General features: G+C 41.7%; 1 protein-coding gene across 1 annotated transcript in view; it reads left to right on the top strand.

Annotated features, from left to right (window-relative positions):
- KIAA0319 (KIAA0319 ortholog) overlaps positions 1-14415 on the top strand; it is a 415358-nt gene that overhangs the window by 219405 nt on the left and 181538 nt on the right. The window contains exon 12 of the mRNA XM_085607057.1: positions 4588-4720. Within this exon, the coding sequence (XP_085463183.1) occupies positions 4588-4720 (133 nt within the window). The remainder of the gene's footprint in view (positions 1-4587; positions 4721-14415) is intronic.

Raw genomic sequence — 14415 nt, 5'->3', positions numbered from 1 at the left:
CCAGCCAGATGGCAGGCTTAAGGAAGGAATGTTCAGATGCATGCGGTAGGGAGACTATGGAGATGAACCATCCTGGTAGTTGGTTTAGCTAGTTCTTGCCTCTCTGCTGAGACTTCAGGTATATTGGATTTTGGAAGAATAGTGCTTTCTGGGAGACAATAGTACCACACTTTGGAGGAAATATTCATACTCTGGGGTGTTACCCTCTACCTCATTGGACAGGAGTGCCCTCCTGCTTGAATAAGTATCTGACAGGGGCAGGACCTCTTTGATCTGCTGCATGAAACTCAAGGAAGAAGCAGGGTCCATGCTGGAAGTTTGATTTGCACCAACCAGGCCCTGCACTCTGACTGCACCTGCTGCAACTTCAACCACAAGGCGGCCTGGAACCCTGGTTTGTCTCACTGGAAAGCTCCAGAGGTCTGACTTCCATAGTTTGACCATGAGCTCATCGAAAGGCAAGCCGGTGAACCCTCACTGAATACGGACTGGTGGAGAGCTTCGAGGATCCTTGGAAGAAAAAGCTCCAGAAAAGTTTTTAAGTCAGAAGGTAAACACATTGACCAAGGCCTTCCGCGAGGGGTAGCCGCACAGGGCTCCATCGCAGTCGGCCTGAAACTTTGGCTTTGTCCCGGTATAGCGTGACCAAATGTCCCAATAGGCGTTATAGGTTTCTATGGTAAGCTACTTGATAAACACATTAACAGATCATTGGCTGAGTTCTTGGAAACAAATCATTGTCTCCACTCCACCCAGATGGGATTCCGTGCACAACACAGCACTGAGTCTGCTCTGTTAACGGTGGTGGAGGAACTCAGAATGTCGTTAGAACAGGGAAGTTCAGCAGCTTTACTACTCCTGGACCTGAGCGCTGCCTTCGACATGTCCCTAACCTGCGGGGTGCCGGTCGCTGAGTCCCACAGTGTTTAATGTTTATATGGAGCCACTATCCCGGATTTCCCAAGATTTCGACATCTCCATGATATACCATGCTGACGATACGTAGCTGGTGATGTCTTTAGACCCCAGAAACAACGGGGACTCTGACAGGTCATCGCCCTGTATGGAGCATAGTTATGGAATGGATGACTCACAGCTTGCTTAAAACTAAACGTGGACAAAACGGAAGTAATGATCCTTGGGAATAAAACAATTCCCAGGCCACCAATAAGTTGGCCTAATTGCTTGGGCAGCCCACCCACGCCAAAAGAATCCATCAAGAACCTGGGCTTTTGGCTCGAAAGGGACTTATCAATGACAACTCAAGCCAAGAAAGTAGCCAGCACCTGTTTCGGACTACTAAGAACACTTTGGAAAATACTAGATCGGATTCCCTTACAGCGCAGAAAGACTGTAGTACACTCTATAGTCACATCACATCTGGACTACGGAAATTCACTATTCCTAGGGTCGCTGAAATACGTGATTAACATACTCCAGGTGGTCCAGAATGCGGCAGCAAGGCTGCTGTGTAAGGCCCCAGCTAGGGAGTCAGTCAAAAAGCACCTCAAAGAACTTCATTGGCTCCCGTTGGAGGCCAGAATCAAATTCAAGGCACTGGTTATAACGCACAGAGCTTTGCACAACATGGGCCCTAGGAAAATTAGAAACTTGGTGTCCTCCCATATGTCCCAAATAGGAATCTGAGATCGAGCGCTGAAGGATTTATAAAACCAACAGGTGCCAGGAAAGCGAGGTGGGGAGGCAGATCCTTCTCCCAGCTAGCACCCAAACTCTGGAACTCATTACCATGTGAATCACGGATCATGAATTAATAATTAGAATTTCAGAAGTCAATAAAAACGTGGCTGTTCAAGCAATACCTCTAATTTCCGCCCAGCCTCAGCTTGCATCCTGTCTGTTGGAGCTGGGAAGCCCTAGGGTAGCTATGCGCTCTACAAATCTGAAATGATATTATTAATAATAATATAATAATAATAATAATAATAATAATATGTGCTATATAGTGCTAAATCTTTAAACATTCATATCTCTATTTCCCTCCATTGGATTTTTTTTGTTTTGGTGTCATTTTAAATTCCTATGTTTATAAAAATTGGTGTTAGATTTTTATTGAGTGTTGTGTCTTAATTATTTGCTGAATTTGTGTTTTTAAATGCTTTACATACCTTCTCTGAAGTTAAATCTGCCTGCTTGCAGCTAAGCTGTCAATGGCTGAAGGGCTGAGCATGGATATCATTTTCTGAGACCTTTTCTGAGCCCTAAACCATGTCAGTGGCCTTATTGCCAGTGGTAGATGCATATTTACCACTATTAATAATCCACTTTCCAACACTTGCATATAGCAAAGATATTTTTTAAGTTCCTTTCTACTGGGACAAAAAATGGAGGCACACTCTGCTTGGTTGAACTAAGAATTATAATTTGAAATCCACCATCCAAACTATGTACCTTGAAATTGAATACTCTCTTTGTTTCAAAGATCAGAGGAATGCGAAGGCATGTGAATCCATCCTCCGTGCCAGTATGACACAATTAAAGAATGGCACTCTTATTATACATTACCATAATTTAAAATAAAAGCACAAGTTTCTACTGCAGGGACTAGGCACATTTTCAGTTGGGTATCATTTAAATTTGATCACTACACTAAAACTTCACATTAGCAGGCTGAGATCCGGACCCCGTCCATTACCATTCGGCTTCTCAAGTCATTCTCGATTGCATGGAGCAATGATGCAGCTGAATGCATTTGATGACTTCCAATTTAGAAGAACCCTAAATCATTTGGAATGTTCACTTGTCTGTAAATGGACGTCCATGTTTGCCTAAAAAGTAACATTATTTAGAGCAGATGTTCCCAACTTTTTTAGTACCATGAACCACTTTTTAGAATAACAAGCTTTCGCAACCCACATACCTTTAATGGACCTGAGGCAGGTGAATTCGGAATGTAACTAAAGCATTGTGTGGTAGCTCATTGTCATTTACAGCATGTTTTCAATCAAAATGGCCACTAACTTTACACAGACACCCTGTTTCAATGATAAAACTATGTATCTCACATAATGTGTGGAGTGTGGGTTTCTGTGAATATTTATCATTTTTGAATCACCAAGTGAAGTGTCCTGGTTTGTTTTGATCATATTAAAATCTGTTTCCAGCACACTTCAGAGCCAAAGAAATTCGGTTAATTTTTGCTTTCCAAACTGCTGAATGGGTACAATTCAGTTACATGTATTTAAATTGTGCTGTGTTGCAAAAAAACGACAACTTTTCCTTACACATTCGCTGTCCTTCAGCAAGATTGTCACATAATTCACTTAAAAAAAAAACTCCTCTCACTTTGCAATCAGAGAAAGAAAAGTAATCACAGTTCCACAGCATTTTATCAGAAGTCTTAGCCTGACATTTGACCCCTGTCTGTGAAATAGGGGCAAATGTGACAAGTTGACCACAGAACTTAAAGGCATCTTTATTTACTGCTCTGACTTTCCCATCCGCCAACAATCTGCTTGAGACCCATGGTGTGAGAAACGTTGCTTTAGATAGAAGAACATTTTCGAACCTGTCGGATTCACAAATGTCTTTGCTTTGAGAAGGAACAAGTTGGAATCAGATAATTATTTATTTATTTTATTTTATTCTATAAAGTTTTATATAGTGCAAACAAGGCCCTTGCTGGTATCAGAGCGCTTTACAATGTTCCAGGAGACACGTATAAAAATAACATTATCGCCGGGGGTGGGACATCCAAGAGAGAGAGCGCCTCAGGCCCCAGGTAAACAACATCCTATAAAATAAATACATAGTGTGAAAAAGAACTAGAACTTGTCCAGGAAATTAGTTCAGTGTCTCTACAGCAGAAATGTGTTCATCAGTATCCTTTTGACTTCTTTCATGAATGACGTAGTTCAGGAGTTGATCCTAGTTGTTTTGGTGAGGTCAGACTGACTCCTCTGTATGTTTAGACCCCAAAGTAACATTCTCACACTGCATTAATCCGATTATTAATTGTGCATGCCACTTTGAAGAGTCATCAGTATTTTTCTAACAAGAAAGACTTTAAGGAATGCCATTCAATGACATGCCTTCATCTGCAGCACTGAATGTGGATCTGTGACACCTGTTTTCCAGGCACACTGGCTGTCTCCACATTCCAGGGTAAATCACAGTGGTGTCTTTGGTCATTGATAAGATCATCATCAACCCCTCTTGAATGCCCACGTTTCCACCTTCCCTCCAAAATGTAGCCCTGCGGGAAATCCTCCTAACAGGTCTGTGGGTGCAAATGTCTGTAGATCCTTATTCAGTGAATCCGTATTTCAAAATTGCAAAAGCAGGTGATTTTATTTCATTTTCACGCATCCACGTTCAGCATTGGGGTGCAAACACTGTCCGTTCCCCCCACAGATAATAATAATAATCATGCAAATTTTCATATTGACCACCTAAAATTCAATTTTATCTTATCCAGACCAAAAAATCTGGACGTGCCATGTCTAAGTGAAACTGTAAAGTTTATATGCTATTGGTGCAAATGTATCCAATTTAAAAAAGGAATCAGATAAACCTTTAACTCAGTTTGTAACGCAGTGTGTCTTGCTATTGTCTTTTTTCCTGCAGAAAGTAACCGCCCCCCGACCGCTGTGGCCGGTCTAGACAAGCAGCTGATGTTCCCAGTGGACAGCACTATTTTGGATGGAAGCAAGAGCAGCGATGACCAAGGGATTGTTTCCTATCACTGGGAAAAAATCAGGTATCGGCCTAACAGTGCAGACCAGTATAAGTTGATCCGGATCACTGACAGAATATTGGAAACACAAGTATTGTGTGGACAGAATATTGTGTCAAAAATATCAAAGACCAAAATATCGCAAACATAAGTGCAACTACATAAGTATAGATTTACTATTCTTAGCTCCGCATCTCCGTACAAATATGTGGAGTTATATATAGTAAAACTTTGCTTACCTATAGAAACTTACCTTCACACTATTTGTGCCTTCAATATTCTTGACATGATATTTGGTCCAAATTATATATTTTTTTCGATATATTGTCTGCACACCGTTGATCTTAATTTGGAGCTAGAATTTACCACTTCTAGCAAGCTTGCTGTGGAGACGGACGTTCTGAATGTTGGGTCCCCGGTTCTGGAACAAGTAAATAAATAAATACCAAACTAACTAAATAAATAAAATCACCTACTGCTCCCCCTCCAAACAACGCAGCATGAAGTTTTTTCCTGCAAGCAGCACCTTGCTCATGAGTGATGGAAGGTAGAGTTTTGCTCCTGCTTACAGCACTAGGAGCCTCTAGGATGTGTGTATCTTCATATGGTGGGAGTGCAGCACTTCAGATTATTATCCTTTCCCCTGATCATTAGGAGAGTTAAGTCGCATTCGAGCGCACAGTCTATCATCTCCTTTTGCATTTGGTGCAGGGCTGCCCAACATATAACGCACTGCTAAAATGGATTGCGGCATCTTCCAGTGGGTGGGTGTACAGTCACAGCAAGATTACATATAGTTGAACTTATGTCACGCTGTACATGATATGTCCTAAGAGTAGCAAAATGAGCACTGGTCCAGACACAGAGAGAGGGATTTTTCATGCTAGTGGATGCTTATTGGAGTAGTGGTATGGTTTTTAAGACACGATCCAGTCTCTTGGCGTCTAACCAGAATCAGAAAGTCCTCGCGATCTTCCATTCGGCTGTTGTGATAAGTAAGATGATTGAAAGTTTAGAATTCTGAGCAGCACGAGTCCTGTTTTACCCCCTTGGTTAGGTCATTTTTTGTCTAGGTCAATTAGGGACAACATTTCATTGCTGTGGAGAGGTTGTAAAACAGAGTAGCAGATATTTAGAAGGTTGTTGTGTAGCATGTGCTGTGTCAGTTGTTGGTTCACTGCTTTTTAACACAGTTTCACCAGCATGGGCTGATTAGTGATTTCCTGGAAGGTGTTGAGGCCGGAGTTGTGCAGAGATGTTTTCTTTTACTCAAGATGTTCTAAATGCATATTGAAGATCCCAATAGACCGAGATTAGTTGAGGTATGGTGTAGAGAACGAATGTACGACGTTATTCCGCCGTCTTTCTCCCCGCTTGGAATCACAACGCGGTCGTTACAACGACTGCGTTGTGATTCCGCATACCATTACTCCGCAAGTCAGAACAACGACTTGCGGAGGGGGGGGTGCTGGATGTTGGAATAGTATAATTTACTATTCCAACTCCAGTGTGTGCGGACGCTAGGGAAGGTGTTGGATTTTAAATCCAACATCTCCCGCCCCCCCCCCCCCCCCCCCCTCCGCATCAGATCAGAAAAGCTGCGTTGCTGGCACTTAGAAACTTGCCACAATTAGACTTCGATGAGTAGAGGTGTGGGGCTGAAGGTTCATCTGAAGTTCCGCTTAATTTCTTGGTGAAATAATGACATGTGGAATTTTGTTGTGCTGAGAGTATTTTCTGCATCACTGTCAACATCTTGGATCAGCAGCCAACCTGCATGTTCAGTTATCATAGACAGTGAGACACTATCTGTCTGCAGCTGTTCAGCAACAGCATTAAGTACAGAAAGGCAGGTTGCATGTTGACTGTAAGTTGGTTCTGTTCTCAATGCACCTAATTTTATTTCCACAGTCCAGTTCTAAGCAGAGTGTATCAATCATTCTAGTGTATCTGACTACTATGTCCAGACCTGAATATCACTGGTACCTAGATTGACAATTTGCTCTACCACAAGAAGTTCTACAAACATTATTGCATGATCACCTGTATCCCAATAGTGAACATAGGGGTCGTTTAATTTATCTCCCCATACTTGTCAGATGAATTGGGGTAGCCCTGCAATGATGATAAAGCTTCTTCTGTTGCGGTGAGGATAAAAGTGTACAATGAAGGACTTACTGGCTTTCGGGAACATGGCAATGCAGGATAAAAAAACATTTTTTGTAGACCAATAGGACACAACTTCTGCAACAGACCAACTAGTAATTACTAGAATGTTTTCTTGAGGTGCATTCATTCATATTGGAATACAGCAGACAACATAGGGCTCAATGTTTTCAGTTTTTCATATGTATAGTTTGATAAGAAACTTAAATTGACTGAAAAAATATGCCTATGGCTAAATGTGAGATTTAAAGACTCCATGAACATTACATCCAATATTAGTTGGGCCAATTAAGGCACAGAGCCGGTCTAAGAGGATTGTGTTAATGTATCAGCCCTTATTTCAATTCATCAGGTCTTCATCAGATCAGGAGCACGTTGTAGAAAGAGAGACATTGCAAAATACAGTCACTAAAAGATGATAAACAAAGGGAGGGTTGAAAAGTTGATCAAACATAAACTTTCTTATCAACAACAAATATTTCACCGCACATATCCTAGAAGCATTTCAGAGCCTACAAACTTTGTTTAAAAATGTTAAAGTCATTTTTATTTTCTTCCAGTTAAAAGCTTAGACGTCAATTTATAGTAAAGTGTCCATTCAAATTAACATTTCTCCACATCAGCATTCAAAAGTCAAGAAGCTGGATAATGAACATTCAATCAACAAAATGTCGTCAGTTAGCTAATTGTAGCTGAATCAGCACCTAGATTAAGGTAAAAACCCTTAAACAAGCATTTGCAATGCAAATTGGTGTCGTATTTGTGAGAGTTAGAGGTATGGCGTTGTAAATGAGAATGTCTTGTATTGGAGCGAATGTATATGGAGTGGATTTATGTGCCTTGGAATATGTGCCTTGGATTTGTTAGTTGTGAATGGTGTGTGGTGTAATTTTGTGGCCTTGATTTGTGCAGTGGAATTATGTGGCAAGGTGGTACTAAGGAGGGACTAACAAGCCTAATAACGAATCAGAAGCCAGCAATTACGAAGGACAATGACACAAGCCAATGACAAATATGGGCGGAGAGTGGGCGAGGCTTCAAGTACATACTCAAATACAGCATGCCTCACAGAACAGCGCATGATCTGCCCAGGTTCCACCTAAAAAAGACATTGAAAAATAAACATGAAATGTAAACTGTCAAACACTGAGCTAGTCATTTATGAATTTTCGCTTAAAAGTGCCAAACATGAAAATGAGGCTAAGTAGGTAAAAATTGAGAAAGTAGAGCAAAGATGTATATAACATGGGGACAATAAAAAAGAAAATGCACCTAATGATTCAACATGATGTTAGCTATTATGCTGGGTTTATATAAAATGTTTGTGCTGTTTCTCAGAAGTAACTAAAATTAAAATTGGAGTAAATCGCTTTTGCAATCCTAAGTCTGGATCAAACCTATTTGAAAAACGTGCAGTACTAAAAACGCGATGGAAAACACAGGAACAGTTAACACAATAGCATTTCATTTGAGCGAAAAGATGCACTATAAATATCATTAAAACACAAGGGATCAATTGAAAAATGTATATAAGAGTATAGGTTATTCTCTTCATGGTATTCATTTTTTGGAATTCACGTCAATCATGCCAATATGCATGTATTTCCTAGCACGTCTGTTTTCCTCAACGCTATCCCTCAGAATTGTCGCTGATGGATATCCCTCAAGTTTATTTGCATGAAATAAAAGCATTTGAACATTTTCCCCGATTTTGAGCTCCACTTGGAAAATTCATTTTCAACGCAGATAAATCATGTTTTCCCCAAACGTAAGCCATCACAAAATCTGTTGCCATCATGGAATTTACCTATAAAAATATATGGTACCCCTTTATCTGTAACTCAGGATTTCCATACTGGCTGCTTACATTCTAATTGTGTACCCAAGTGATACATTTAGATGTTGTCAGGGTTTATAAATATAAAGAATTTATCAGAAAATGTTTTATCTGCAAACATATTTCAGTACTAATTCTCTACGCAGGTGTTTCAAGCTAGTTAACATTTTTTTCAAATATGAGTCACTCTTTCATGCTGGACGGTGCCTGTTCTTTCATCAACATCTTTATTTAGTCAGATCAGATCAAATGTGGAGCATTTCAAAATAATTCCAGTCGAAGATCACATTGTGGTCACAAGTCATAGCTTAAATAGTCATGGCAATAGACCATGGTAATGCATCATTTTCTTTTGTTCTCTTTCTCTTTTGTATTGATTAGTTCTGTTGCAAAAACAAAATGAATGACTGCTTTTAAATCATTAGCTTGTGAGTATGGTAACTATTGTAACATCGAAAGTCCCAGAGGGGAAGCAGTGAAGGGAAGGCAAATATGTGTGGTTGTGTCTATCAATAATAAGAACAATGTTATGGAATGCCAATCTATGCATAATGATGCTCATTGTTTTACGCACCCACAACCTCCTTTCAGTGAATGTATAATTTAATACAAGCACACTCAAATTACATTTAACTCTACTCTTACGTGCGCAGCTCAATGAGTGAAGTTGATGGAGTTTCTCAAGTAAAAGCAGCCGCCGTGATGAAATATGAAGTGCGGACCTAGGGGGCGGGATTGGGATGAGAGACTGTGAGCTACGGCCATTGTTGATTATGTGTGGCCATGTTGTTAAAGTCAAAGCAGGCACCCTGCTGAAACATTAAGCGCTGCGCCGGGTGCAGGATGGGAATGACGGCAGCAAAATGCAGGCGCCATTGTTAATTGTGTGCGCCCATGTTAATGTAAAGTGGGCGCCGTATAAAAAAAGACTAAAACATTGCAGGCAGATATCAGAGGAAAACAGAATGCAAGAGAAAAATACGGCAAGCTGTATATAAAGCCGCGCACTCGCCATGATACCGAAAGCGCAGGTTGTTGAACCTAAGCGGGCGACGTGATTATGTGCGGCGCCCATGCATATATTGAAAATGGGCGCCATGCAACAACAACATGTGCGGCGCCCGTGTATATTAAATTAAGCTGCATATATTAAACAAGTGACGGGCTGCTAGTAAAATGAAAGCGCGCTGAATGTTGCAGGAAAGGATTTCGTGCCTGCAGTAGTAAAAACTCATTAAAGAAAGTAGTGCTTACAGACTTAAAAAGACATACCATGTAACAACTGAAGTAAAGGGGCCAGTAGCAATGGGAGGTTACAAATGAAGACGACCGTACTAAGGAGGAACTAACAAGCCAATTACTGAATCAGAAACCAGCATTTACATGAAAAATATGGGTAGAGAGTGGGCGAGGCTTCTCTTCCATACTCTACTACAGCAAATCTCGCAGAGCAGAGCATGCGCGCTGACTCAGGCTCGACCTAAAAATGGTTTGTCTTGAAATACTAGTGTTTTCTCCTAGTATGAAGTCAGCTTAACAGCACCATCTTATGGTCGGGTTTCAGGAAACACTTGTATGTTAAGCATCTAGTACACAATGCCAGCTTAAACAAATGCCCATCAGGCAATATAGCAGTACAAAATCCTTACTTCTTTGATCAGTCCCTCGGGTTGCAAACTTTGAATTTTTTTCATTTTTATTTAAATTACCAGCCCCTATATATTGTCCTGTGGAATGTTTAGCTTCATTAAGAATTTTAGGAAGGACATAAAATGTCAATACTTCCGTTTTTTACACCATAAAAAATAAAAATCCTCTTTATCAATTAATATTTCATGACAATATTTTCTTAACAATGCAAATAGCTCATGTTGGAACTGATAAATTAATAATCTGTTGGTATGTGTCTTTTTCTGCCAAATGTCTTTTTACCTCCTTCACATAATCAGCGGTATTAAGTATCACTAGGTTTTCTCCTTTATCTTTTTAATTGTTATACTCAGATCCTGTTGACTTTGTTGTAATATTCACCATTCTTTCTTTTTTAAATTAGATGTTTCCACATTATCATACAATCCAGTGAAAAGAGGATTGAAAAGTGTTTTGATACTTTAACCCTTGGACACACGGACAAAAAGGAAACAAATATATCAGTCTCGAAAAAGACAGAAACCAGCAGGCGTAAGTGGCTAGAATCATGGCTAATTTAGAATAGTCTGAAAGCCCTAAAAAAGTGTTTTAATACTTTCCAGGAAATGGTAAAAAAATCCTCTAGTTTAATATAAAAATACAAGATCGTATAAGATGCAGATAGGATTGAGATATTACCATGACAAAATGAATAAGCGCAATGATCAGATTTTAACGTTAATAAATTCCTCAAGGTCCAAAAAGGACACATTTTTAGCCTCTGAACAGAACACTATGAGATGAAAATGGACCATTATATTGATGAAAAATATGAAGTGCAGGAATTATAGCAATCTAGCTCCATTAAAGTGAGCTGAAGATCCTAATTCAGTGTATCTTGGAACACCCGCAGCCAGGACACCATGAGACTGCAGTTTAAAAAGTAATCTGGAACAGCATCCTGTATCCACCAGGACCACCCCAACCCTGCTCTAATTTCAAGAACTCTCCATCATAGTGCATTAACCGTCCACAACTCAGCTTCTTCTTCTAGTTGTGGACTTAATGCTTGTCTTTGACCATGTACATAGCTCCGCTGCCCTTTGGCTAGGTTTGTGCTATAGAAATACTTTGTACATACAAACATACATATTATGGCAAAGATCAAGTGTCAACCATCCCAGATGGTATCACTTAAAGTAGTGGATAAGAAGTAAAAAGAGACTTCTCGGATAACAAGGATCACAATGCTTTCAATACAGAAATAATGGTAGAAAACAACGGCTTGGAAAACTCAGAACAGTAAACAACTAAGGGTTTATTTAAGGTTTGGCATGTTACCCGTTGTCTCCTGAGGATGGCAGAGATGATGGTCTCTGCCACCCTGGTGGATGACCATCTGCCACAGTTAGAGATTTAGTACTGCATGACAGAGATCTCTGTGCCTTCAGAGAAGCTACCACCACAGCAATTCCTTTGAAGTTACTGTACGGTGGCCACCATAGTTCGTGTGGCTGCTCAGCCAAGTTTTTTTGTTTAAAAAAAAGAAATTCCCAAAGCATGATTTTTTTTCTGACAGTCTAACAACTAATAGCTCTAACACCTTAGGAGTTGTCTCCCAGGGTGTGGGTATTATATAAAACAAATTCTGTTTAGGACCACCAGGGTTTTTCTGACAGTCCCAAACAGGAAAGAAAAGTACATCATAAGGTCACCAAAATAGGGTGGACAGTCCAAAGTACTTATGCCAAATGGCTCAATGTCCTTGGGGGAAGTCAGTATAAGGTTTCTTCTGGCTGAGCCAGCAGGGGCACGTGTCAGTTTGCTCAACTATAATAGAGTGAGCGAAACAAGATGTTGGCAGACAGGGTTCTCTGCCAAGTATGTGGTGGAGTACCCTGACCACCAAACTCTAAATAAGGCCCTTAACCTGGAACTTCCTCTGTCTGTACTGTAAGCACATATGAGGGTTCATGGGATGCCAAAGAGAACAAGCATTGGCATAGCCAATAGGTCTTGTCTTTGGGACCTTATAAGTGTTTAGTTATCCAGCACAATATCCTTGGTGCAACAACATCAACTGTTGCATGGCTAAACACTTATAAGGTCCCAAAGGCGAGACCTATTGGCTATGCCAATGGTTCTTTTTATTTGGTTAGTTAATGGCCCGATCTCGACTTATCCAGGGATGTAAATAAACGCAAAACACATATTACTGTAACCATTTGAGGAGATTATAGGTGCAGTAACTGCCGGAAAAAAGTGCTCAGACTGAGTCAGAGTAAAGACCGTAGTAAAGCGGTAGAACAGCGGGGAATTCCTCGGCCTGTTCTTGAAAGAGTGAAGGCGGGAGTTATGCAGGCTGTGGGGGGCGGTCCTGGGGGGCATTTCTAGATGAAGTGCGCCGCACGTGTGGAGCGCTGGCAGGACATGAGACGGAGAAGTCAAAGCCAGGATTGAAGCATGGCTGCGCAGAAGCGAGAGCGAGGGACACCGCGGGGAGGGTGGGTCAGGGAGGAGGCCGAGGAGACTGTGGTGCGAGAGCAGGCAGGCTGCGGTCTTGCTTCACTTCTGCAGGGAGGAGGGGCCGTAACTCGGCACACACTGCACCCGTCTGTGGGAGACTGCATGAGTAATGCTCTCGCCACCCTGTGACAGCTTCCGAGTTACACCCCCAGCTCCTTGTAGAGCAGCAAACATTGAGTCAGGCAAAAAACCCTAGCAGACCTACAGCTCATCGTGGAAATCTACACGTGTAACCCATTAACAACAAATGTATCAAATATATGAAGATATTTGACTGTTCATCATTTCTTCTCTAATTTTGAAAAAACTTTAATAAAAAACTGAGATACAAAAAAGGTATTGTTCACGTACAAGTTGTGTGGACCTGAGCGAAGGGAAAACAAAGGAACACAAGCACTCGAGTGGTGCGCCCTCGCGTGGTGCACGCCGTGCTATTTTAAAACAGATGGTAGAACAGATGGCCCCTGCTCGTAACCGCAAGAATAGGCCGTGGGCAGATACATGCAGACGCCTTTGACCAATTGTGTGATGTCTTTTTTAGAAATTTAAGGGAACAGTGGTTCTGCCACCAGTTTGCTTAAACGAAGCATGGGATATTTCAATCAATTCTATCTCTCTTTTAAGATGAGACCAACAATCAATGTTAACGTGAATCCAAACCCAGAAGAAAAACACGTGTTCTATTTTCACAATATGATTTTAGAGTGAATTTAAACACATATGTTCGAGGCATATGAGCTGCAGATCACACACTGAGGATAAGATCGCCATCTGGTGTTGGGCTCGGATGATTGCAGGTTGTTGTTGTCTTCGGAGAAGCCTTTGGTCACGAGGTTGGTGACTCCTCCCCTGGACAACAGTGCGCATGGGCATCCACTCCATCGGCAGATTGTTTTTTTCCGCCATTGGGTTCGGATGAACTTTTTTCCGCTCCAGCAGAAAACTTCCAGCAATCGATTTAACTCTTTGATTTGTATTCCATCGACGTCGACATCAACTCGGACCGGTTCCGGAAGCGGCTGATGGACAGGACACCCTTCAAAAAATGCCCCCAGTGTGGAGCGAAGTTCCCCCACAGTGACCACCACGAGGTTTGCAACCTCTGCCTGTCGCCGGAACACAACGAGTCCACCTGTCCAGCTTGTTCCGCTTTCCGTTCGAAGAAGACCCTCCGGGACCGAAGAGCTCGACGCCATATTATGGCCAAACCAGCTCCAGAACCGGAAGACATCTTTGCTCAAGATGTTCCCGAAGACGACACCGAAGATCTCGAGATCGTGTCCGAAGCCGACGATTCCGATGACCTCATCACTCCAGGGCAGCGTGTGAGTACCACCCCCCCTGCCCCTGCCCCATCCAAAAAAGCAGTGGTCAAGACTCCGCCAGTTGGGCCCAGTCGCGACCGGAAATCCTCTTCAGAAGCCCCGCCCTCGGGCCCGGCTCCGAAGACATCTAAGCCTGTGGGTGGCTCGGGCTCGAGCAAACCTCACCTAATTGTGCCTTTAACACCCTCGGCACCCAAACACTCATTGTTGGCACCGAAACAGGCTCCAAGACCGAA

The sequence above is a fragment of the Triturus cristatus genome, chromosome 5_2 (genome assembly GCF_964204655.1).
Source record: "Triturus cristatus chromosome 5_2, aTriCri1.1, whole genome shotgun sequence".
In the NCBI taxonomy this organism is placed as follows: Eukaryota; Metazoa; Chordata; class Amphibia; order Caudata; family Salamandridae; genus Triturus; species Triturus cristatus.
This window is presented reverse-complemented; position numbering and strand designations above follow the sequence as displayed.